The sequence below is a fragment of the Corvus hawaiiensis genome, chromosome 26 (assembly GCF_020740725.1).
Source record: "Corvus hawaiiensis isolate bCorHaw1 chromosome 26, bCorHaw1.pri.cur, whole genome shotgun sequence".
NCBI classification, from domain to species: domain Eukaryota; kingdom Metazoa; phylum Chordata; class Aves; order Passeriformes; family Corvidae; genus Corvus; species Corvus hawaiiensis.
Window position 1 is genome coordinate 45592756 of NC_063238.1, and position 24487 is coordinate 45617242.

Here is a 24487-nt window from a genome sequence, read left to right on the forward strand (position 1 = left end):
ATGGACACGGCATGGACACGGGACAGAGGGACTGACACGGGATGGACACGGGATGGACACGGCATGGACACGGCATGGACACGGGACAGAGGGACTGACACGGGATGGACACGGCATGGACATGGGACAGAGGGATGGACAGCAGGATGGACAGGGATGGACATGGGACAGAGGGACAGCGGGATGGACAGCAGGATGGACACGGGGGAATAGTGGGACACCAGGATGGACACCAGGATGGACACCGGCACGGACAGCGGGATGGACACGGGACAGAGGGATGGACAGTGGGATGGACACGGCGGGACGGTGGGATGGACAGTGGGGATGGACACCAGGACAGAGGGATGGACACGGGACAGCAGAATGGACACAGGGACACCAGGATGGACATGGGGGGACAGCGGGATGGACACAGGGACAGAGGGACGGACAGCGGGATGGACACGGGACAGAGGGACGGACAGCGGGATGGACACGGTGGGACAGCGGGATGGACACGGCAGGACAGCGGGATGGACACGGCGGGACAGCGGGATGGACACGGCGGGACAACAGGATGGACACAGTGGGACAGCGGAATGGACACGGTGGGACAGCGGGATGGACACGGCAGGACAGCGGGATGGACAGCGGGAGGGGACGTGTCCCAGCCCCCAGGCGGGAGTGGCTCAGCCCGGGCACACAGCGGGGACAGGAGGTGCCGGGGGGCCCGGGCTCTGCTCCCAGGGGCCGGGGGACAGGGACAGGGCCGGGACAATCGGCCCCAGGCCCCGCTGGGATCTCGGGGACGCTCCCCGGGCAGGGCCGCGCCGCCCTTCGCACCCGGGGGTGGCCGCGGTGGGGCTGGGGGGCCCCGGGATTACCTCTCTGCGCCAGCTCCAGGGTCCGCGCCTCCTCCGGGTCCGCCTCGGCCGCGGGTGGCACCGGCGATGTCCCCGCGTCACCCTCGGGCGCTGCGGGGGACACGGCGAGGAGGGGCCGGGCTGGCACCGGGCTGGCAGGGGACACGGGGGGCACAGCGGGGGACACCCCCGCAGCTGCCCGGGCTCACGGCGAGGGCTGGCGTGTCACCCTGTGCCCCCCGTCCCACCCCATCCCTGTCACCCTGTGCCCCCCCTGGTGCCCCCCGTATCACCCTGTGTCCCCCTGTGTCACCCCATCCCCGTGTCATCCCATCCCTGTGTCACCCTGTGCTCGCCGTGTCACCCTGTCCCCGTGCCATCCTGTCCCTTCCATGCCACCCTGTCCCTGTGTCACCCCATCCCCTGTCACCCCATCCCCTCTGTGCCACCCCAACCCCCCTGTGTCACCCCATCCCTCCCGTGCCATCCTGTGCGCTCCGTGTCACCCTGTCCCCACCCGTGTCACCCCCATCCCTCCCGTGCCATCCTGTGCCCTCCGTGTCACCCTGTCCCCACCCGTGTCACCCCATCCCTCCCGTGCCATCCTGTGCCCTCCGTGTCACCCTGTCCCCGTGCCACCCCTCCGGGCCTGCCTGAGGGAGCTGCTCAGCCCCGAGTCCCTGTCCCCCTGTCCCCACATCCCCAAGCCTGTCCCTGTCCCCACACCCCCATGTCCCCCTGTCCCCAGCCCTGTCCCCTGTCCCCGATGTCCCCAGCCCTGTCCCCCCCTGTCCCTGTCCCACCTCTCCGCGCCTCCCTGAGGGAGCTGCTCAGCACCGTCCACCACTGCTGAGCCTCGCGCTCCTCGGGGAACCGCAGCGCCACCGTCCCCAGTGACCCCGCTGAGCCCACTGAGCCCGATCCCCGCTGCTCCCCGAGGATCCCGATCCCGCTGCTCCCGAGGATGCCGCAGATCCCGAGGATCCTCCCAGCCCCGCTGTTCCGGCCGGCGGCAGCTCCAGCTCGTGGCTCGTGGGGCCGCACACGCGGTAGGAGACGTCCCGCAGGTCAAACTCGGCCAGGGGCTGGCACGGGGCACAGGGGACAGAGGGACAGGGGTCAGGGCACAGGGGACAGAGGGACAGGGACGGGGTCAGGGGATGGGGTCAGGGGACAGGGACAGAGGCACAGGGGGTCAGGGCAGAGGGACAGGGACAGGGGCCAGGGGGACAGGGGACAAGGACACAGGGACAGAGGTCAGGGGACAGGGGCACAGGGGATGGGGGGGGCAGGGACAGGGGACAGAGGGACAGGGGGACAGGGGGGACAGAGGGACAGAGGGACAGAGGGACAGAGGGGACAGAGGGCACAGGGGGGCACGGGACAGGGGGGACAGGGGGACAAGGGGACAGAGGGACAGGGGGCACAGGCGACGGGGGTCACCGCGGGGCTGGGACACCCGCAGCACCCTCAGCATGCCCCGGTCACTCCTGGGGGGTCCCGGTCACTCCTGGGGGCTCCTGGGCACCCTTTGGGTGTCCCCGGTCACCCTTGGAGCGTTCTGGTCACTCTTGGGACATCTTTGGGGTGCCCCTGAGCATCCTCAGGGTGCCCTGGCCACTTCTGAAGTGTTCTGCTCACTTTTGGGGTGCCCTGGTCACTCTGAGGGTGCCCCGGTGACCCTCGGGGTGCCCTGGTCACTCTGGAGGTGCCCTGGTCACTCTCAGGGTGCCCCGGTGACCCTCGGGACTGTCCCTGTCCGTGGCAGGGGGCGGCCGCGGGCCGATCCCGGGGGGTCTCGTCCTTCCCAACCCCCCCCGGGACTCCCCAATTCCCGGCCCCCGCCCCGGGACCCCGCGGCCCCTCCCGGGGGGACAATCCCGGCCTCGGCGGCGGAACCCCCGAGCTCCGCCCCCTCCCACCCCCCCCGACCCCCGCCGCGGGCCCCTCCCCCGCCCCCTCCCCTCCCCTTCCCCGCCCGCCCTCACCGCGCCTCCCCCCGCCTCCGGCAGCCGCAGGCCCAGGCGGAAGCGGCGCCGGCCGTGGGCTCCCGGTTCCACGCTGAGCTGCAGGCGGAGCGCGGCGCCGGCGGCGGGCAGGAGGCGGCAGGGCGCGGCCAGCTCGGCCCGGGCCGCCATCAGCACCGTGGGCGGGCTGGGAGCCGGGCCCGGCCCGGGCGCTCCGGGCGCCGCCATGGCGGCCCCGCCACTTCCGGCCTCCTGCCCGCGCGGTCCGGCGGCGAAAGAAGCCCCCTCCGGGGGGCGCGGCGGGAAAACGCGGCCCCGAGCGCGGGAGTTCCGGGGGAGGAGCGTTCTGCCCGTGGCCACGCCCCTGGCCGCGCCCCCCGCCGTGATTGACAGCAGCTCCCCCCGTCTTTGTCCGCGCCAGCCAATCAGGGCGCCGAGCGCCCCCGCGGTGGGCGGGGCCGCGGATCGGCGCTGAGTGACGTCGGTCTCAGCCAATGAAAGGTGAGGGTGGCGGTGATTGACAGGCGTTGTCGCCAATGCGAGCGCGGGGCGCGGGCGCCGCTCGGGCGGGGCAGGCGCGGGCGGGGCGGTGCCGCCGCTGTTGCCGTCCGGTGCCGCAGGAGAAGGTCGCCCGCTCGCCCGCTCGCTCCGGGGGACTCCCAGGATCTCGCTCAGCCGCTCGCGCCGTCCCGAGCACTCGGGGACATGTCGAGGTGGGCGGAGGCCCGGTGGGCCGGCGCCAGACGGCGGACGGCGGCCGCGGCACACTCGCCCTCCTCGAGCTTTCCCCGGAGACGCCTTCCTTTACACGCACCCCGAGCTTGAAGGCGCTGCCACGGCGAAGAGGCACCGATAGGGAGCAGGACGCGCCGGTAAGCCTGCTCGGCCCGCCGCCCCCTCCCCGGCGCCGTCGGAGGCTTCGCGGACTACAGCTCCCAGCGTGCCCCGCGCCGCCCGGGCACGGCCCGGTACCGCGCGCAGCCGCGGGGCAGACTGGGAGCAGCAGTCCAGCAATGGCGGGGCTGGGCCCCCCGCGCGGGGCATGCCGGGGGCTGTAGTCCGCCAATGCATCGCTGCTCGGCGCTGCGCGGGGCATGCCGGGAGCTGTAGTCCGGCGCGCGGGGCATGCTGGGACGCCACTTCCGGTGTCGCCGGCGGGGACCGCGGGAGAGTTTTCCGCGTCCTTTTTTTCCTTTTTTCTCCCTCTTTTTCCTCCTTTTCCCTCATCTTCCTCTTCTCCCTGCCTCCCTGCGTCTCCCCCTCCGCCTGTCACCGTTTCCCCGCTTCGCCGTGCCTGTGCCAGCTCCCCTTGAAGCTCTTCCTCCCTCCTTTCCTCTCTCTTCCCGTTTCCTTTTCCCATTTCTGTTTTTCCCCCCTCTGTGCCCGTTTCCCTTTTCCCTGTTCTCCCTGCTCGCCCTGGGGCCCGTCCCGGTGCCGCTCACGCCCCCGGGCTGTCTCGGGAGCAGCCGCTGCACCGGGACCTGCGCCGGGACTCTCGCTGGGAATCGCCCCGGGAGCGGCTCCGGGAGGATGAAGCTGCTGGAAAACTCCAGTTTTGAAGCCATCAACTCCCAGCTGACGGTGGAGACGGGCGACGCCCACATCATCGGCAGGTGAGGGCGGGGGAAAAACCCGGGAATGCGGGAATTCCGCCGGGAAAAGCTCCGGGATCATCGCCCCGAGCGGGGCTGGGCGCTCCAGGAGGGATTTTCCCGTTCCCAACGCGGAGCCGGGGCCCTTTTGGTGCCTGAAATCCGGGTTTTTTGTCCCCATTCCCGGCTCGCCCTCCGCCCTGCTCAGTCGAGCGTTTGAGTTCCCAATCCCTGGGGCACCCGGAGAACATTCCCGGGAATCGTTGTTCTCCGGCTGGGGCTCCGTGCCCGGGGATGAGGAGCTGGGGATGCTCCCGGTCCCTTCCCGGCCCATCCTGGGCTGGAAGCGTCCCCAGGAGCAGCTGGGAAAGGGCAGAGTTTGGGGCTTTGTCAGTTTGTTCCCAGTTTGGCCCAGTCTGTCCCAGTTTGTCCCAGTCTGCAGCCGCGTTTGGGGTGCTCCAAAGTCCATCCCAGACCCGGAGCCTTTTGGAATTCCCCTCCTTGGGGAAATGAGGAATTTCAGGGAGGAGCTGGTGGAGTCCTGGGGGCGGGGCAGGAGCTGATCCCAGAGTTCCCCGGAATTCCGGAGGGGTTGGGGATGGAGAGGAGCCCCGGGGTGAGTCGGGGGGCAGGGACAGACGCAGGGAATGGCTCCTTCTCTGGGAATTCCATCCCTGTCCCAAGCTCCCCTGGAGCCCCGGGAACGGCCCTGGAGGGGCTCTGGGCTCCCCGGGAGCTTCCCCCCGCTGCCATTCCCGGGCTCCCGCCCGCTCTCCCCCGCAGGATCGAGAGCTACTCCTGCAAGCTGGCCGGCATCGACAAGCAGCTCTTCAAGCAGTTCTGCCACGAGGGGCAGCCCCACGCGCTCGAGGCCCTGTCCCCGCCCCAGACCTCCGGCCTCAGCCCTGGCAGGTACCGCCAGCCACGCCGGGACTGCGGGGTCGGGCCTGGGAATGGGCCTGGGATTGTGGGATCGGCACTGGGATTGTGGGATCGGCACTGGGAATGGGCCTGGGACTGTGGGATTGGCACTGGGACTGTGGGATTGGCACTGGGACTGTGGGATTGGCACTGGGACTGTGGGATCGGCACTGGGATTGTGGGATCGGCACTGGGAATGGGCCTGGGATTGTGGGATTGGCACTGGGATTGTGGGATCGGCACTGGGAATGGGCCTGGGACTGTGGGATTGGCACTGGGACTGTGGGATTGGCACTGGGATTGTGGGATCGGCACTGGGATTGTGGGATCGGCACTGGGAATGGGCCTGGGATTGTGGGATCGGCCCCAGGATCAGCCCTGGGATCGTGGGATCAACACTGGGACTGCGGGGTCAGGCCCGGGAATGGGCCTGGGATTGTGGGATCGGCACTGGGAATGGCCCTGGGATCGTGGGATCGGCACTGGGAATGGCCCTGGGATCGTGGGATCGGCACTGGGACTGTGGGGTTGGTCCCAGGAATGGCCTGGGACCGTGGGGTTGGCACTGGGATTGGCGCTGGGACTGTGGGATCGGCACTGGGACCGTGGGGTTGGCCCCGGGAATGGGCCTGGGACCGTGGGGTTGGCACTGGGACCGTGGCATTGGCACTGGGACCCACGGGGTCAGCCCCAGGAATGGTCCTGGGACTGTGGGATTGGCCCTGGGATCAGCCCTGGGACCGTGGGATTGGCACTGGGACTGTGGGGTTGGCCCCGGGGAATGGCCTGGGACCATGGGAGCAGCACTGGGATTGGCTCTGGGACCATGGGATCAGCCCTGGGACCGTGGGATCGGCCCTGGAATGAGCCCTGGGAGCAGCCCCGGGCAGGGCTGGGCAGGGCCGGGTTTTGGGGCCGGCCGTGAGCTCGTCCAGCACAGCCAAGGCCGCTCCCGGCCACGTCCCCGAGGGCCACGTTCCCGGGGATGGCAAATCCCTGTGTGCCCCGCGGTGCCCCGCGGTGCCGGTGTCCCCGAGTGTCCCCGAGTGTCCCCGAGTGTCCCTCTGTGTCCCTCTGTGTCCCTCTGTGTCCCTCTGTGTCCCTGTGTGTCCCTGTGTGTTCCTCTGTCCCTGTGTGTCCCTCTGTGTCCCTCTGTGTCCCTCTGTCCCTGTGTGTCCTTGTGTGTCCCTGTGTGTCCCTCTGTCCCTGTGTGTCCCTGTGTGTCCCTGTGTGTCCCTGTGTGTTCCTCTGTCCCTGTGTGTCCCTCTGTGTCCCTCTGTGTTCCTCTGTCCCTGTGTGTCCCTGTGTGTCCCTGTGTGTCCTTGTGTGTCCCTGTGTGTCCCTCTGTCCCTGTGTGTCCCTCTGTGTCCCTCTGTCCCTGTGTCTCTGTGTCTCTCTGTCTCTATGTCTCTCTGTGTCTCTCTGTGTCCCTGTGTGTCTCTCTGTGTCTCTCTGTGTCTCTCTGTGTCTCTCTGTGTCTCTCTGTGTCCCTGTGTGTCTCTCTGTGTCTCTCTGTCTCTATGTCTCTCTGTGTCCCTCTGTGTCCCTCTGTGTGTCTCTCTGTGTCCCTGTGTGTCTCTCTGTGTCTCTCTGTGTCTCTCTGTGTCCCTGTGTGTTTCTCTGTGTTCCTGTGTGTCCCTATGTCTCTCTGTGTCCCTGTGTGTCCCTGGGTGTCCCTCTGTCCCTCTGTCCCTCTGTGTCCCCCTGTGCCCGGCGGTGCCGGTGACGCTGCGGTGCCGCTGCCAGGCTGGGGAAGAGCCAGGTGGGGGACGAGGAGGGGCCGCTGAGCGACACGTGCAGCCGCAAGACGCTGTTCTACCTGATCGCCACGCTCAACGAGGCCTTCCGGCCTGACTACGACTTCAGCGCCGCCAAGAGCCACGAGTTCAGCCGCGAGCCCAGCCTCAACTGGGTACGGACTGGGAGGGACTGGGGATGCTGGGAGGGACTGGGATGGGAGAGCCGCGAGTCCAGCCTGAACTGGGTACGGACTGGGAGGGACTGGGATGGGAGAGCCACGAGTTCAGCTGCGAGCCCAGCCTCAACTGGGTACGGACTGGGAGGGACTGGGATGGGAGAGCCACGAGCCCAGCCTCAACTGGGTACGGACTGGGAGGGACTGGGAGGGACTGGGATGGGAGAGCCGCGAGCCCAGCCTGAACTGGGTACGGACTGGGAGGGACTGGGGGGACTGGGAGGGACTGGGAGGGACTGGGATGGGAGAGCCGCGAGTCCAGCCTCAACTGGGTACGGACTGGGGGCACTGGGAGGGACTGGGATGGGAGAGCCGCGAGCCCAGCCTGAACTGGGTATGGACTGGGAGGGACTGGGAGGGACTGGGATGGGAGAGCTGCGAGCCCAGCCTGAACTGGGTATGGACTGGGGGTACTGGGAGGGACTGGGATGGGAGAACTGTGAGCCCAACCTCAACTGGGTATGGCTCAGGGCACTGGGAGGGACTGGGATGGGAGAGCCGCGAGCCCAGCCTCAGGTGGGTACAGAGCATGGAACGGGGCGGGATCACCTGGAATCCCCTGGGAGAGCGGGAGCGGGATAGACTCGGGGCAGGAGGGACCTTCAGACTCCAAACTGCCCCGACCTGGCCTCGGACGGTCCCAGGGACAGGGCAGCCACAGCTTCCCCGGGAATTCTTTCCAGCCCTTCCGTGCTCCCAGACCCACATCCCCATCCCAGCCCCGTCCCCGTGTCCCACATCCCCATCCCAGCCCCGTCCCCGTGTCCCACATCCCCGTCCCAGCCCTGTCCCCGTGTCCCACATCGCCATCCCAGCCCCGTCCCCGTGTCCCACATCCCCATCCCAGCCCCGTCCCCATGTCCCCCATTCCTATCCCAGCCCCGTCCCCGTGTCCCACATCCCCGCCCCATCCCCATGTCCCACATCCCCATTCCCATCCCAGCCCCGTTTCTGTGTCCCCTGTCCCCATCCCAGCCCCATCCCCGTGTCTCCCGTCCCCATCCCAGCCCCGTCCCTGTGTCCCACGTCCCCGTTCCCAGCCCCGTCCCTGTGTCCCACGTCCCCGTTCCCAGCCCCTTCCCTGTGTCCCACATCCCCGTCCCCATTCCCAGCCCCGTCCCCGTGTCCCCCGTCCCCATCCCCATCCCAGCCCCGTCCCCGTGTCCCCCATCCCTGTCCCCGTTCCCAGCCCCGTGTCCGTGTCCCACATCCCCGTTCCCAGCCCCGTGCCCGTTCCCAGCCCCGTGCCCGTGTCCCACGTCCCCGTTCCCGTTCCAGGTGATGAATGCCGTGAACTGCAGCCTCTTCTCGGCCGTGCGCGAGGATTTCAAGGCGCTGAAGCCGCTCCTGTGGAACGCGGTGGACGAGGAGATCTGCCTGGCTGAGTGTGACATCTACAGGTACTGGGGCCGGCCCTTCCCGAGGGGTTCCAGCCCTTCCCAGGGAATTCCGGCCCTTCCCGAGGGGTTCCAGCCCTTCCCGGGGAATTCCGGCCCTTTCCGAGGGGTTCTGGCCCTTCCTGTGGAATTCTGGCCCTCCCTGAGGGGTTCCAGCCCCTTCCCAAGGGATTCCAGCCCTTCCAGTGGAATTCCGGTCTTTCCTGAGGGGTTCTGACCCTTTCCATGGAATTCCAGCCCTTCCTGTGGAATTCCGGCCCTTCCCAAAGGATTCTGACCTTTTCCATGGGATTCCGGCTCTTCTTGAAGGATTCTGGCCCTTCCCGGGGAATTCTGGCCCTCCCCAAGGGATTTTGACCCTTCCCGTGGAATTCCGGCCCTTCCCGTGGAATTCTGGCCCTTCCCATGGAATTCCGGCCCTTCCGAGGGGTTCCGGCCCTTCCTGTGGTATCCTGGCCCTTGTCCTGGAATTCCAGCCTTTCCTGAGGCGCTCTGCCCCTGGACAGGCACTTTTCCCATAAAAAGCGGTGTTTTGGGTGCGAGGAGCGGCCAGAGCAGGGCCGGCGTCGCTGCCGTGGGGGTGCTGCCATCCCTTCCCAGCCCCTTGGGATTCCCAACCCCGGGAATTCCCAGCGCCGGGAATTCTGCCGCCCAGCCTGGGAGCTTTGCTGTCCCCACCCCAGCCCTTCCCCCCCATGCCGTGTGCCCGGCCCGTCCATCCAGGGAGCTTCTCCCGCCTCTCCCGCTGCAGCTACAACCCCGACCTGGACTCGGATCCCTTCGGGGAGGACGGCAGCCTCTGGTCCTTCAACTACTTCTTCTACAACAAGCGGCTCAAGAGGATCGTGTTCTTCACCTGCCGCTCCATCAGGTGAGCCGGGGGCGGTTCCCGAGGGGCTGCCCCGGAACCGCGGCGCTGAGGCCGTGCCGCCCCTCCCGCAGCGGATACGCCTACACCCGCCCGGACACCGGCACTGAGCTGGACATGGACCTGGGGGAAGGGGACGCCGAGAAGGGCGGCAGCGGGGACCCCGAGGGCGGCGGCATCGAGGAGGACAGGTGGGTGCGGGCGGGGCCGCGGCGGTGTGGCCGCGGGTGAGGCAGGTGACACTCGCTGTGCTCGGTGCAGGTTGCAGGTGATCTGCATGTGAGATTCCCGACCGGCTCCCAGGCACCGGGAACGGGAACGGAACCAGCAATGGGACTAGAAATGGACTGGGAACCGAACCAGCACTGGGAACGGGACTGGGAATGGAACCGGCGCCAGGAAGGGAACCGGGAACGGAACCGGCACCGGGACTGGCAACCCAGCCAGCGTTGGAACCGGGAATGGCACCGGGAACGGAGCTGGGAACGGAACTGGGAACGGAAGCGGCACTGTCCCCGCCCTGCTGGTCCTTCCTGACCCGTGTCCCCCCCCACCCCATCACGGTGTCCCCACGTCCCCCCCTGGACACTGGAGCCCCCCAGGAACCCCGGAGCTCCGGAGCCGCTGCCGGAGCCGCCGGGAGCTCCAGGAAGCTTCGCTGCACTTTATGGCTCCTCCCCTCGGCTGCACTGATCCCCGTTCCCACCTCGCCAGACTCCTGACGGGCTCCATCCGTCCATCCCGGCGCTGCCTGGGGGGAAAAACCCCAAATCCGCCCCCGAAACTGCCCCCCTCCCCCCCCCACCCCGAGTCCGTGTGTTTCAAGAGTCCGGCTTCGCTCCGCTCCTGCTCTGCTGTTCCTGCAGGGATCTCACCTGGGCCAGGTGAGCCCGGCGCCTGAGGCAGGGGGGTCTCGGCTGCACCTCCGTGGGAAGGGGATTCCGATGGAATTCTGGAGCAGGGGGGTCCCACTCTCACCCCGGGGCATGGCTGGAGCAGGGGGGTCACACCTGCACCTCTGTGGGAAGGGGATTCCGATGGAATTCTGGAGCAGGGGGGTCACACCTGCGCCTCTGTGGGAAGCAAATTCCAGTGGAATTCCAGAGGAGAGGGGTCCCAGCTCCTTTGGGATCTGTGATCTGGAGCGGGGCGGGTCCTACCTGCACCTCCCTTGGGATCCGGAGCGGGGTGTCCCGTCTGCAGCCTCCATGGCAATTTGAATTCCAGTGGAATTCTGGAGCGGGGGAGTCCCGGTCGCATCCTGAGTGGGATCCGGATTGGAGGGGTCCCACCTGCACCCCCAGACTGCTCCAAGCTCCAGATTCTGGGGTCTGGTTCTGGCCCTGTTCCCACTCTGGATCCAGGGTCCAGCTGACCACGCACAAGGAGGGGCTGCTGAGCCCCCCCAAACCCCCTCCTGCCCCAGCCGGAATGGGGCAGTTCTGTGGGAATCCTGCTGTTCCCACCAGCAGGTCCGGGACAATCGGTCTGTGCTCCCCCAAATTCCCGGGGTGCATCCCCCCCAGCTCCTCCATTCCCCCCTAAACTCCCCCTGGCCAGCTGGAATTCCACCCCGTTGCAGTGTCCTGCCAATAAAGGATTTCTGGGATTTGCCCCCAGTTCCTGGGGGATCCCCCTGGGCTGTCGCCATTACCATGGGGGGGTCCTGGCCCAGGGTGGGGGTTGGGACCCCGTGGGTTGGGGTCCCTCGGGTGCCTCAGTCTGACTTTATTCTCTGGTTTATCTATCCTCTGGTTTATCTCTTTATCCTCTGGTTTATCCCTTTATCCTCTGCTTTAACATCGGTTTTATCCTCCTGCCGCTTTATTTTCCATTTCCGTGGAATCCCGGGGGAGTTCGGGTTTGCAGGGACGTTCAGGATCGCCTTGTTCCGTCAGCCCATGGGCAGGGGACACCTTCCCCTGTCCCAGGCTGCTCCCAGCCCCAATGTCCAGCCTGGCCTTGGACGCTCCCGGGGATCCAGGGGCAGCCACAGCTGCTCTGGGAATTCTGTTCCAGTCCCTCCCCACCCTCACAGGCCGGAATTCCTTCCCGATATCCCATCCAGCCCTGCCTGCTGGCAATGGGAAGCCGTTCCCCGTGTCCTGTCCCTCCAGCCCTTGTCCCAAGTCACCAGAGCAGGGTCAGGTGGGGGACAACGAGCAGCAAGCTCTTGGGTTCAGCTGAACCCCCGTTTAATAATTATTGATTGTAGAACCGCTCTCCACTGTAGAACACCAGTTCCAGGCTTTTTCTCACACTGCTGGGCCTGGGCGTTGGAATTTCAGGCTCTAAAGCGACAAATGAGAGCCCGAGTCCAGGAAGTTCCTGCGGATTTTGGAGGGTAATATTGGATGCCAGGGGTGGAGGAGCCCCGGGGGGTGTTGCTGGACATTGTCGGGTGTCTTGGTTTAGAAGACGAAACGTCTGCCAAGGAAGGCGGGAACCTCCGTGGTGTCCTCAGCATCCAGAGGGAATTGAAGCTTCTCCAAAGCTGTGCTGGTGGGCCGGAAGCGGTGGGCGCAGGGTTGGGAGACAGTGCCCTGCTGCGTTCCTCCTCCGAAGCCGTTGGCGGTGCCCTCCCAGAGCCGGGCACTGGGGATGGTGGGATAGCCACAGGAGCCCGTTCCAAAGGAGGTTTTACAGGCAATGAATTCCTCTACAGAGCCAGCAGCAGCCGCAGCAGGGGTAGGGCCCGTGTTCAGACAGCGATGTGCGAAGGGACGGAGCACAACCCACGACCGGCTGCCAGCTGAACCGGGCTGAGCCGGGCTGAGCCGGGCTCGCGGGTGGCGCCAGGGAGGTTTCTGTGCCCGGGACACAAACGCGGCACCCAAGAGCTGCTTTTTCCTTTCCACCCTTTCCTCTAGAGCTGCACATTGGGTGCCAGCGAATGGCTTGGTTTGGGCGACAAACGTGCTCAGCAAGGCGGGAACCTTCCCTCCGAACGGGTGAAACTCCTGCGATCATGGGGCTTTCGGGCAGAGAGGGAGGGAAGGGAACGATGAAAACCCGTGAGGTGCCACAGAGCAAACGGCAGCCCCGGAACGGGCGCTGCCCACGCGCTCGGCACCACGCTCGGTGGGGGAGCCACAGCCGGCAGGGGGCGCTGCGATGGCGGACCCCCGTGGCCAGCAGGGGGCGCTGCAGTGATGGAGCCCCCCGGCCAGCAGGGGGCGCTGTGGTAACAGACCCACGGCCAGCAGGGGGCGCTGCGGTGACAGACCCACGGCCAGCAGGGGGCGCTGCGGTGACAGACCCACGGCCAGCAGGGGGCGCTGTGGTGACATACCCACGGCCAGCAGGGGGCGCTGCGGTGACAGACCCACGGCCAGCAGGGGGCGCTGCGCTGTTGGACCCACGGCCAGCAGGGGGCGCTGTAGCATCATACCCACGGCCAGCAGGGGGCGCTGTGGTGTTGGACCCACGGCCAGCAGGGGGCGCTGCGCTGTTGGACCCACAGCCGGCAGGGGGCACTGTGGTGTTGCACCCACGGCCGGCAGGGGGCGCTGTGGTGTTGCACCCACGGCCGGCAGGGGGCGCTGTGGTGACATACCCACGGCCGGCAGGGGGCGCTGTGGTGACAGACCCACGGCCGGCAGGGGGCGCTGTGGTGTCAGACCCACGGCCAGCAGGGGGCGCTCTGGTGTCGGACCCACGGCCAGCAGGGGGCGCTCTGGTGACATACCCACGGCCGGCAGGGGGCGCTGTGGTGACATACCCACGGCCGGCAGGGGGCGCTGTGGTGACAGACCCATGGCCAGCAGGGGGCGCTGTGGTGACAGACCCACGGCCAGCAGGGGGCGCTCTGGTGTCGGACCCACGGCCAGCAGGGGGCGCTGTGGTGACAGACCCACGGCCAGCAGGGGGCGCTGTGGTGTCGGACCCACGGCCAGCAGGGGGCGCTGTGATGTCGGACCCACAGCCGGCAGGGGGCGCTGCGGTGACAGACCCACGGCCAGCAGGGGGCGCTCTGGTGTCGGACCCACGGCCAGCAGGGGGCGCTGTGGTGACAGACCCACGGCCAGCAGGGGGCGCTGTGGTGTCGGACCCACGGCCAGCAGGGGGCGCTGTGGTGACAGACCCATGGCCAGCAGGGGGCGCTGTGGTGACAGACCCACGGCCAGCAGGGGGCGCTCTGGTGTCGGACCCACGGCCAGCAGGGGGCGCTGTGGTGACAGACCCACGGCCAGCAGGGGGCGCTGTGGTGTCGGACCCACGGCCAGCAGGGGGCGCTGTGGTGACAGACCCACGGCCAGCAGGGGGCGCTGTGGTGACAGACCCACGGCCAGCAGGGGGCGCTGTGGTGTCGGACCCACAGCCGGCAGGGGGCGCTGTGGTGACATACCCACGGCCAGCAGGGGGCGCTGCGGTGACAGACCCACGGCCAGCAGGGGGCGCTCTGGTGTTGGACCCACAGCCGGCAGGGGGCGCTGTGGTGTTGGACCCACGGCCGGCAGGGGGTGCTGTGATGTTGGACCCACAGCCGGCAGGGGGCGCTGTGGTGTTGGACCCACAGCCGGCAGGGGGCGCTCTGGTGTTGGACCCACAGCCGGCAGGGGGCGCTGTGTTGACAGACCCACGGCCAGCAGGGGGCGCTGTGTTGACAGACCCACGGCCAGCAGGGGGCGCAGTGGTGACATACCCACGGCCAGCAGGGGGCGCTGTGGTGACATACCCACGGCCAGCAGGGGGCGCTGCGGTGACAGACCCACGGCCAGCAGGGGGCGCTGTAGCATCATACCCACGGCCAGCAGGGGGCGCTGTGGTGACAGACCCACGGCCAGCAGGGGGCGCTGCGGTGGCATACCCACGGCCTGCAGGGGGCGCTCTGGTGTCGGACCCACAGCCGGCAGGGGGCGCTGTGGTGTTGGACCCACGGCCGGCAGGGGGCGCAGTGGTGACATACCCACGGCCAGCAGGGGGCGCCGCAGTGATGGAGTCGGGGGCAATATGGTGGAGAACCTCCATCCAGCAGGGGGCGCTGTGGTGGCTGACCCCCGACCAGCAGGGGGCGCTGTGGTGACAGACTCATGGCCAGCAGGGGGCGCTGCGGTGGCAGACTCACGGCCAGCAGGGGGCGCTGCGGTGTTAGACCCATCCCCCCTGTCCAGCAGGGGGCGCTGCAGTGATGGCCCCCCCCCCCCCCCCCCCCCCCCCCCCCCCCCCATCCAGCAGGGGGCGCTGCAGCAGCTCCCCTGAGGGGACCCCGAGACCGCGGCATCCCCGGCACGGCCGGCGCCGGGAAGGGAGGATGGAAATCGCTCCCTTTGGCCAAGCCCCGGGTGATGCCTTGAGGTGGCTGCCTAAAACACAGAGACTCCACCGGAACACGGGGATAAAGGCAGGTATTTGTCTGAATGGCCTTCAAAGCTACGCCCCGGGCAGCCAAAAGGCTCCATCCAAGATGGACCCCAGCTTGCGGGTTCTTCACACTTCCGTAAGTTTGGTCCATTTGCGTATCAGGGTTAATTGTCCAATTGGAATCTCATGATGTAATGGTCCCAAGTTTGCCCCCATTTAGAGGATTTTAGTTTCCACATTTTGGGGCCTGGTGTCCTTGAAGTGCAAACCGAGAGAGATTTGTTATGTCGAACCAGCACGAGGGAGCAGCAGCTGGCAGGGCCCAGGAAACTTCAGAGTCGCACAGCAGGCGGTGCGGGGTTTGGAAAACACAGAAGTTAAAACCTAAAGCGTCACTCCCCCCTTTAGAGGCTTGGCAAGGCCTCTACCTTGTCGAGGCTCTGCTTTAAATACTCTCAATATCCGCTCTAACAGCAGTGTGTGTAAACAAGAACTGTAATTACAACTACTACAAACGATTCTTTACTCCAGGACCAGTTTGGGACCCACGAAATCGGGTGTGGAAGATCCAATCAGAGCTCAGAGTGTTATCTTTGAGTGCTATCTAATGGAAGATCCGAGTTAGTGCTCAAATTGTTGTAGTGGTTTGGCCCAAAACGCTCATTCCTGTTTACCTTCTGTGAGATAAGAATTAGGAGAAAAGCAGAGCAGGCACCAAACTTGAAAGAATATAAAGAAGTTTATTAATAGACCTAAAAGAGGGGGGAAAGGGAAAAATAAAATCAATCCACACCTTCAGAACTCTCCTCCTCCCCCCACCTCCCTCCTTTCTCCCACTGACAATGTAAAAAGACAACCCTGAAGATGTTCAGTCTGTTTACCACTTCCATAATAACCTTGTTCAGTCCATTTAGAAAGAGAAGTCTCTTCTTGCTCGTGCTATGAAAACATTATCACAACGAGACAGCCGCCCACTTCCAAATATTGCTCAGTCCATTTAGGAAGAGGAGTCTCTCTGCTCGCATGTGAGTCCCTTCCCCCGACTTGCAGCTTTTCCCTCAACTGCTTTTGAGGGTCCACTCTTGAAGTTTTTTGGGGTACAATTTTAAGGTTGAGCCGTTCAGAAACAAAACCAGAGGCCCTTCTCCTTCCCTGGGAGCAAAGGGTCTTCCTCATCATCATTAGGACTATCTCTGGGAGCATCTCTAGGGACTGAGGTTTTCTCCTTTCGCGTTTGGAGCAAAAGTCCTCATCTGGTTCATCTCTCCCTGTCCAAACTTCTCATGAAATTACAGCTGCATCAGCATCTGCCTATCTCGGCGCAGGTGCTTTTGCTCACAAGTACAAGTTGAACGCTCCACCCCCCATGCCTTCATGAAATTACAACGGGATACTCTGATATATCAGAGCTTCACAACAGAATTTCAGCTTTAAGCATCTCCTCTTTCTCTTCCCTCAGGTTTTCAGCTCTTCACAGCAATAAAAGGGTTAATCTCACCCAGGCCTTGCAGCTGGAATTTCGCTTATCGCTGTTGCTCACATGATCTTTGCTGGACATCGGTGCAGCTTCAGCTGAATCTTGGCCGCACTGGAGAGGGGGAGCTGCACGTAGCAGGGCTGTGGGGGGGTTCCACGGGTGGAACAGGGCCCATCGGCTCCAGGATGACCGTGGCCCAAGCAGGGCCTGGCCGGGCCCGCTGGCCCCCGCACGGGGCCTGCAGCCACCTGTCCCAGCACCAGGAACGAGAGAGAGAGAGCTGTGGGGGGAGGTTTGTGTATTCTTAAGTGTGGATCACAGAGGCGGTCACAATTTAAAGTGGCTCAAAGAATTGTCTGTATTCAAAGTGGCCACTGCTAGGTCCTGGCAGGTCACAGAGTCCTTGGCAAGGACATCCCTTTGGGGACTATGCTTGCTAACCCATGACACCTGCCTGTCAAAGGCGTATGGTGCCTGACCCGAGGCGTCAGCGGGCAATGTTTGATCTCAGCGCCGCCGAGCAGCGGCCGGCAGAGGCAGGGAAAGCAGGCAGGTTCGACCGGAGTGCCGGAGGGCAGCGCAGGGGCGGCACGCACCGCTCCTGCAGCGCGCAGCCACTCTCCTTGGTCGGAGCGGCAGGAAGGAAACCAGTCCCCACCGCCCGGCCAGGTCTGCGGTCAGCCCCAACACCTCTTGTGGCAGTTCTACACCACCATTCCCAAAAAAACCCCAGCAGGAGAGCTCAGCCCCCACATGGGACTCCCAAACCCCAAAACCAAAGCGACTTCTGAAATGCCACAGCTATCTGCCACCTTTCTTTGCGTCTTAATCGCTGTCTATTCATCCATAAACCCACTCCCACACCCCTTTCCAGCACCTTTCCAACAACAATGGGAAGAAATTCACTTGAGGAACCTAACCCCCATGTGAAAAATGAGGTTCACTCTTTATAAAATTTAAAAAAAAAGTATAATAAAAGGGGACAATTAGGAGCAAAAAGGGTATTACGGCCGGGTGCTTCGGCAGAGAGCCAAAGGCACACCTCTACATCCAAAAGATCGTCTTTAAAAGTACATCTCTCATTGTATATTCATCGCCATCATGCATGATTCATAAATTCTGTGCAGTTTCTGTGTATCGTCCCATCAGCCTTATCTTCCTCCTTGCCTCCATTCCGTCTCTGCTCCCTCCATCAATTCTTCTCTCTCTGGTTTCTGGTTTTCTCCTCTGATAAGACACTCCAGGAATGTGAAGGCTTTCTCTGCCTGTCTTTTCTAAATTGACTGCATAAACAATGGACATTCTATGTCACGTGTGACGTTACAGAACCTCGGGGAAGTTTTTCTAACATCATGTAACACGCCTAAAGCCAACATCACAAAACATTCATAACACCCGGAAGAGAAATCACCTGGGGGGACTCAAGGACGACCCTTGGGGTTCTGGAACAGAGGCTACAGAGGGTCTGAAGCCAACTACACCCCAAGAGAGAAGGAGATCCTGGCAGCCTGTGAAGGAATCCAAGCTGCCTCAGAAGTAATCGGCACAGAAGCACAACTCCTCCTGGCACCCCGACTACCGGTGCTGGGGTGGATGTTCAGGGAAACATCCACCATCACGCCACCGACGCTACTTGGAGCAAATGGATTGCCCTCATCACGCAGCGCGCCCAGATTGGAAACCCAAATCGCCCTGGGATTCTGGAAATCATAACAAACTGGCCTGAAGGTGAAAGCTTTGGTCTCACTGATGAAGAGGAGCAGGAGCAGGTAACCCGTGCTGAGGAAGCTCCACCATACACCCAACTGCCATCAGAAGACACACGCTACGCTCTTCTCACCGACAGATCCTGTCGCATCGTAGGGATGAAACAAAAGTGGAAAGCAGCTGTATGGAGCCCCACACGAGGGGCTGCAGAAGCTACTGAAGGACAAGGTCAAGCCAACTCGCTGAACTCAAAGCTGTTCAACTAGCCTTGGACATTGCTGGAAGAGAGAAGTGGCCAAAGCTCTACCTCTGCACTGATTCATGGATGGTAGCCAATGCTCTGTGGGGGTGGCTGGAAAAGTGGGAAAAAGCGCAGAGGAAAACCAGTCTGGGCTGCTGAGGAGAGGAAAGGCATTGCCACTGAGGTAGAGAAGCTACCCGTGAGAGTCCTCCATGTAGATGCTCACGTTCCCAAGAGCCAGGCTGATGAGGAACACTGAAACAATGAGCAGGTAGATCAGGCTGCGAAGACAGAAGTGTCCCAGATAGACTTGTGTTGCAGTGGGGATTTCTGCAGCACGTATAGACCGCGAGGCCCCTGGAAATAAATAGGGACCGATTCTTGGTAGATGTTTTTTAGAGATCTTTATTCCCCAGCCGCCTGGCCGGGGACTGACGAAGAACCCCGACAATCACGGGACCAGCAGGGCCCTTCCTGGGCAGGGGAACACAAAACAACCAACGGGGAACAAGGCTGACCAGGGAGTGGGGAAACGCCGTGCCTCTACCCCAGGGTCCCCTCCCCTCGGACCCCACGGCAGCGGGGAGGAACCCCAACAGACTTGGACTGGAAACACAAGGGAGAGCTGTTCCTAGCTCGATGGGCCCATGACGCCTCAGGCCATCAGGGCAGAGATGCCACCTATAAGTGGGCACGAGACTGAGGGGTGGATCTAACCATGGACAGTATCTCCCAGGTGATCCATGATTGTGAGACATGCGCTGAGATCAAGCAGGCCAAGCGGGTGAAGCCCCTGTGGTACGGTGGGCGATAAATACAAGTATGGGGAGGCCTGGCAGATTGATTACATCACACTGCCTCAAACCCGCCAAGGCAAGCGCTATGTGCTCACAACGGTAGAAGCCACCACTGGATGGCTGGAGACCTCTCCCTGTGCCTCATGCTACTGCCTGGAACACCATCCTGGGCCTGGAAAAGCAAGTCCTTTGGAGGCATGGCACCCCTGAGAGAATCGAGTCTGACAATGGGACTCATTTCAAGAACAGCCTTATCAACACCTGGGCTAGAGAACATGGCATAGAGTGGGTGTACCACATCCCTTACCATGCACCAGCAGCTGGGAAGGTTGAGCGGTGTAATGGACTGCTTAAAACCACCTTGAAGGCACTGGGTGGGGGGACTTTCAAAAACTGGGAGGTGCATTTAGCAAGAGCCACCTGGTTAGTTAACACCCGAGGCTCCACCAGCCGAGCAGGCCCTGCCCAATCCGAACCCCTACAAACAACAGATGGAGATAAGGTTCCAGTGGTGCACATGAGAGGTATGCTTGGAAAAACTGTTTGGGTAAAGTCTGCCTTGAGCAAAGACAAACCCATCCGTGGGGTTGTTTTTGCTCAGGGACCAGGTTGCACCTGGTGGGTGATGCAAAGGGATGGAGAGACCCGATGCTTACCTCAAAGGGACCTTGTTTTGGGGTGAACCATCTGTCACACGGTGCCTGTATCTAGATCCAGATGTAGGTATGTACATAGTTGGGGTAATGCGCGTATGTGTGTAGTTTAAAAGTGTAAGTTTGATGTAACGCGGGGTGGATAACGTTGGGGTTTAGGATCTTTCCTTTTGTTTCTTCCTCTCAGGGAATTTTCCCCCACACGTGCTGCTAGGAGACCGTAACAAAAGAAGTTGTCGCAACTCGGGGGAGGGGTGCCGCTGGCTACTCTCTCTTCACCTGGGGGTTTCTCTGGGAAGAGCGGAGGGGTCAGGAGATTTGGGCTGGGGGAATGGGCAGGGAGTAGCTCCGAGCATTCGGAGGGCAGGGACGCTGCAGTCGCTGTGGGAAGGATTCACCACCGCGGCGCGGTTCTGCCTTATGCACTGGGCACTGGGGGATACGGGATGGTGGGAGCGGGATTGGGGTCCTGGGGGTGAGAAAGAACCGAGGGAATAGAAAGTTCCAGTCCCCCTGAAGGGGCTGCGGTGGAGCTGAAAGACTAACGAGCAAAAAAGATAAAGGATGTGAAAGTGTTTACACAGGATGATAAACGTTGCCGGAAGCATCAAAGAAAGAGATAAAGGGAACTCCAGTGGGGCTCTTGGCGAGTTCTGTAACACAGGAGGAGCAGCACGTGCCCAAAGCGAAAGTTTGAGGCGAGGTCATTTGGGATATTGGGTCACCCAGTGAAAATGACTCCCGGAAACCCCATTTTTAGGACTCTCCAGGACCATAAAAAGACACCCTGGAGGAGGTGGAGCCATGCAAATGATTTCCAGGAAAGGTGCTGTTTCTGTGTTAGATGGGGGGCCCATTTTAATGAATATTTATAATTATGGTGGATAAATACCCAGCGGCAAAGTCTCCCCGACCTGCAGGAGCAGGACAGACCCGCTGTGAGTCCAGCACCGATACAGAATTCCGGCTCTCCGATCCCTCCAGTTCTGTCAGGAAGCTCACTCTGGCCGATTTCGGTATCGGAGGCTGGGGGGACCCCAGGGACACTTGGGGGGGGACAGGGGACCGTGGCGTCGGGACTGGGGCCCTGGGGAGACACTGGGGGAGTCACGGGACTGGGATTGGGGTCATGGGGTGGTGTGGGGGAAAGTGAGGGGGGACAGGGGATGGTGGGAGTGGGATTGGGGTCCTGGGGGGGCTGGGAGACACTGTGGGGGCAGGGGGTGATCCCCGGATTTGGGTTGGGGTCCTGGGGTGACACCAAAGAAATTGGGGACTGGGAGGGGAATTTGGGGTCTGGGGACGGGCCGAGGGGGACACTGGGGGGCTCAGGGAGTGACCCCAGATTTGGATCAGGGTTCTGGGGGGCTGAGGGGACGTGTAACCATGGGAGTGGGTTTGGGCTTCTGGGGGGGCCAGGAGGACATGGCACTGTGGGAGTGGGGTTGGGGTCCCTGGGGGGCTGGGGGGCGTTGGAGGGTCCAGAAGTGAGCCCAGGATTTGGGATCATGGACCCAGGACATGTCCAGGGGTCTCCTGGCCAGGAGTGCCTCTCCTCCCCCTGGGCTGACCCCACTCCTCTCCCCAGTCCCTCCCTGAGGAACCCTCCCCATGTTGCCTCAGTGTCCCCCCAGTGTCCCCCAGTATCTCCTCAGTATCCCCTCAGTGTCCCCCCAGTGTCCCCCAGTATCTCAGTGTCCCCTCTCTGTCCCTCTGTGTCCCACTCAGCTCCCCGTGGCCTCTCCCCTCCATGGCTCCCCTGGCTCACACCCTGGCCCTGCTGGCAATGACCGTGGCCACTGTGGCCATCGAGGTGGTGCCCCTGGACATGGCCCAGAACTCCTTCGATGACCAGTACCAGGGCTGTGGCCCTGCCATGGCCGCGGCATTGCCGGCCCTCAACCGCTCTGAGTTCCAGCAGAACCCTCTGTTCGCCGAGGTCTGGGCGAAGGCCACGGCCAAGTGGCAGGAGAAGGGGTCCTGTGTGTCCCCTCTGTCATCCCCAGCCCAGGCCATCGCCCTCATGGCCTACACGATGGATGACCTGCACAAGCAGTTCAACGCGGCCGTGCGCAAAGCCGGGAGCTCCCCTCGGGAATACCGGGACAACTTCCACTTCAAAGCGCTGCATTTCCTGCTGACCGATGCCCTGGCGACACTGAGGGGACAGAAGTGTTATGATGTGTTCCGGGGGGTGAGCAATAAGCAGTTCAAGGCACAGCGTGGCCAGAAGGTCCGGTTTGGTCAATTTGCGTCAACGTCGCTTTCCAAAGCCATTGCCCAGCGCTTCGGCACGGACACGGTGTTCCAGGTGCACACGTGCCACGGTGGGTACATCCAGCGATTCTCCTGCTTTTCTTTTGAGAAAGAGGTGCTGATCCCGCCCTTCGAGACCTTCGAGGTCACCGATGTCACCCAGGACAAGAAGGGGGAACGGATCCAGCTCCGCTCCATCGGGACCCTCAGCAACTACAACTGCGAGTGGCTGCAAGGTGACGGCACAGAGGGGACAACCGGGGGGATGGGGACACCCGTGATAAGGCCCAGGGGACACTGACACCCACTGGGGATGGGGGACAGGGACACCCAGCCCTGGGGACACCCACTGTGGGCAGGGGACACCCATGGTAGGGCACAGGGGGTGGGGACACTCGCTGCCAGCTGTGGGGACACTCATTGAGAGCGTGGGGACAGGGACACCCATGACAGGGCGCAGGGACGGGGACCCCCACATCTGGGAGGGGCCAGGGACACTCCTGACGGTGGGGAACAGGGACAGGGAAAGGGACAGACACAGGGAGCTGTGGGTACGAGGCTCGTGTGCTGGACGCGGGTGAGCTGGGACTCCCCCATGGCAGCCCCTGAGCCCCCCTGAGCCCTGGCACCCCCTGTCACCCCTCATGGCACCCCTGACTCCCCCTGACCCCTGTCACCCCTAAAGCCCACCATGACCCCCCTGACACCTCCTGGCTCCCTGTACCCCCCCATGCCCCCCGACACCCTGTCACCTGCGACCTCATGGTCCCTGTCTCTCCTGTCACTCCTCAGCCCCCATTATGGCCCTCCCTGACCCCCTCACTCCCCCCATTGACCCCCTGACCCTTGTCTTTGTCCCCCCAGATGGGAGTGGCCCCAGGGACCCCCCTCTCCTCAGAGGGCTTCTCCTGGCCACCACAGCCCTGGCAGTGGCCAGCGGGATCCTCTGAGCCACAAGCCCATCAAGGTCACCACAGTCACTGTGGCCACCATGGCCACCAAGGCCACCAGGACCCCCAGAGCAACGAGGCCACTGCTGTGCCAATTCCCGGGGGCGATTTAAAGGCCACAGACAGCAGTGGAAGGAATGTTGTTATTTTACCATGGCAACACAAGAATAAAACGATTGATCCAATAAAACTCTGCGCTCGGCTTTAGCCACAAGCAAGAGTAAACAAGGCAATGCAGCTGATGGTTACTCTACGAGAGAAAGGAGAGCGACTGAGAAGGGTCCATCAGCAATTGCTGAATCTTTACCATCACCCAGATCCGCAGTTGCTGGGGAGCCCTGGCTGCAGCGAGGAGCTGGAGAACCTTCCCAGCAACTGGGACATTCCTGCCCCGAAAGTGGGTCCAGCTTTTATAGGCCCGAGTCAGCAAGCCCAAGTGACCTGGTTCTATTTTTAGCACAGAAACTCCTGGATCTGATGGCACACATCCCGACCAGCAGGGGCCCGGCCTTGGCCAGCGCCCAGGCCTCAGCAGGGAGGGTTTCCCCTGAAATACCCAACAGACTGGCCTCCATTCACGGAGTTGGGAAAGAGTCTGAAAATCATTCACACCTTGCAGAGAACTACACAAGGTTCTACAGAGCTAGCCTAAGGGCCTCAGGCTGGTTTTAGCTAAATAATAATGGTGGTGTTAATCACACAGAGGCCGGGATTCACCTTGTAAGGCAGCTCTGGCTGAGGCCTGCTGCTCAGGCCTCAGCACATTGCCCAACAAGACCACCAAGGCCACCAAGGCCACCACTGCCAACACGGTCACTTTGGCCACCAGGAGGACACCGTGAGGCCACCGTCGCCACGTCTGTTGCCATGGTCACTGTGGCCACCACAGCCACTCTGGCCACCAGGGTCACTGTAAGCACCAAGGTCACCATGGCCACCGTGATTCACCAGAAGGATCCCCTGACCCATGAGGGCACTGCAGGCACTGTGACCACTGTGGCCACCAAGGCCACAAGGACCCCCTGACCCATGAGGGCACTGCAGGCACTGTGACCAGTGAGGCCACCAAGGCCACAAGGACCCCCTGACCCATGAGGGCACGGTAGGCACTGTGACCAGTGTGGCCACCAAGGCCACAAGGACGCCCTGACCCACGAGGCCACGGCAGGCACTGTCACCAGTGTGGCCACCAAGGCCACAAGGACCCCCTGACCCATGAGGGCACTGCAGGCACTGTGACCAGTGTGGCCACCAAGGCCACAAGGACCCCCTGACCCACGAGGCCACGGTAGGCACTGTGACCAGTGTGGCCACCAAGGCGACAAGGACGCCCTGACCCATGAGGCCACAGCAGGCACTGTCACCAGTGTGGCCACCAAGGCCACTGTGCAAAGCAACTCTATGAAATCATTCTATTGAAGCAATTTTTCAAAATAATCCTATCAAAACAGTTGTATGGAATAATTCTGTCAGAGCCAGCACAAAGAGACAATCCTGAGGCAGGGCTTGGGGTCACTGCCCACACCAGCACTCCTGG

The 24487-nt window shown here is 63.1% G+C and overlaps 3 protein-coding genes across 4 annotated transcripts; 2 read left to right on the plus strand and 1 right to left on the minus strand.

The window, feature by feature from the left end:
• Nucleotides 1–6: 6 nt before the first annotated feature.
• Nucleotides 7–3083, minus strand: LOC125316916 (sharpin-like). The gene is made up of 3 exons (XM_048286330.1): nt 2834–3083; nt 1649–1930; nt 7–956 (listed from the first exon to the last, which is right to left on the minus strand). The coding sequence occupies exons 1-2, from the start codon at nt 3038–3040 to the stop codon at nt 1676–1678; spliced, it is 462 nt and encodes a 153-aa protein (XP_048142287.1). The 5' UTR covers nt 3041–3083; the 3' UTR covers nt 7–956; nt 1649–1675.
• Nucleotides 3084–3389: 306 nt separating this feature from the next.
• On the plus strand, nt 3390–11206 carry MAF1 (MAF1 homolog, negative regulator of RNA polymerase III). 2 transcript variants are annotated; one of them, XM_048286323.1, is made up of 8 exons: nt 3390–3684; nt 4279–4425; nt 5188–5316; nt 7072–7237; nt 8579–8700; nt 9449–9568; nt 9640–9756; nt 9869–11206. In XM_048286323.1, exons 2-8 carry the CDS (start codon nt 4343–4345, stop codon nt 9903–9905), a joined length of 774 nt encoding a protein of 257 aa, XP_048142280.1. In that variant the 5' UTR covers nt 3390–3684; nt 4279–4342; the 3' UTR covers nt 9906–11206. The 2 variants fall into 2 exon arrangements, with proteins under 2 accessions (XP_048142280.1, XP_048142281.1); XM_048286324.1 differs by having other exon boundaries at nt 3391–3684; nt 9827–11206.
• Nucleotides 11207–20614: 9408 nt separating this feature from the next.
• On the plus strand, nt 20615–23179 carry LOC125316911 (NAD(P)(+)--arginine ADP-ribosyltransferase 2-like). Its single transcript, XM_048286322.1, has 3 exons — nt 20615–20760; nt 21473–22236; nt 22865–23179. The coding sequence occupies exons 2-3, from the start codon at nt 21495–21497 to the stop codon at nt 22948–22950; spliced, it is 828 nt and encodes a 275-aa protein (XP_048142279.1). The 5' UTR covers nt 20615–20760; nt 21473–21494; the 3' UTR covers nt 22951–23179.
• Nucleotides 23180–24487: the final 1308 nt, after the last annotated feature.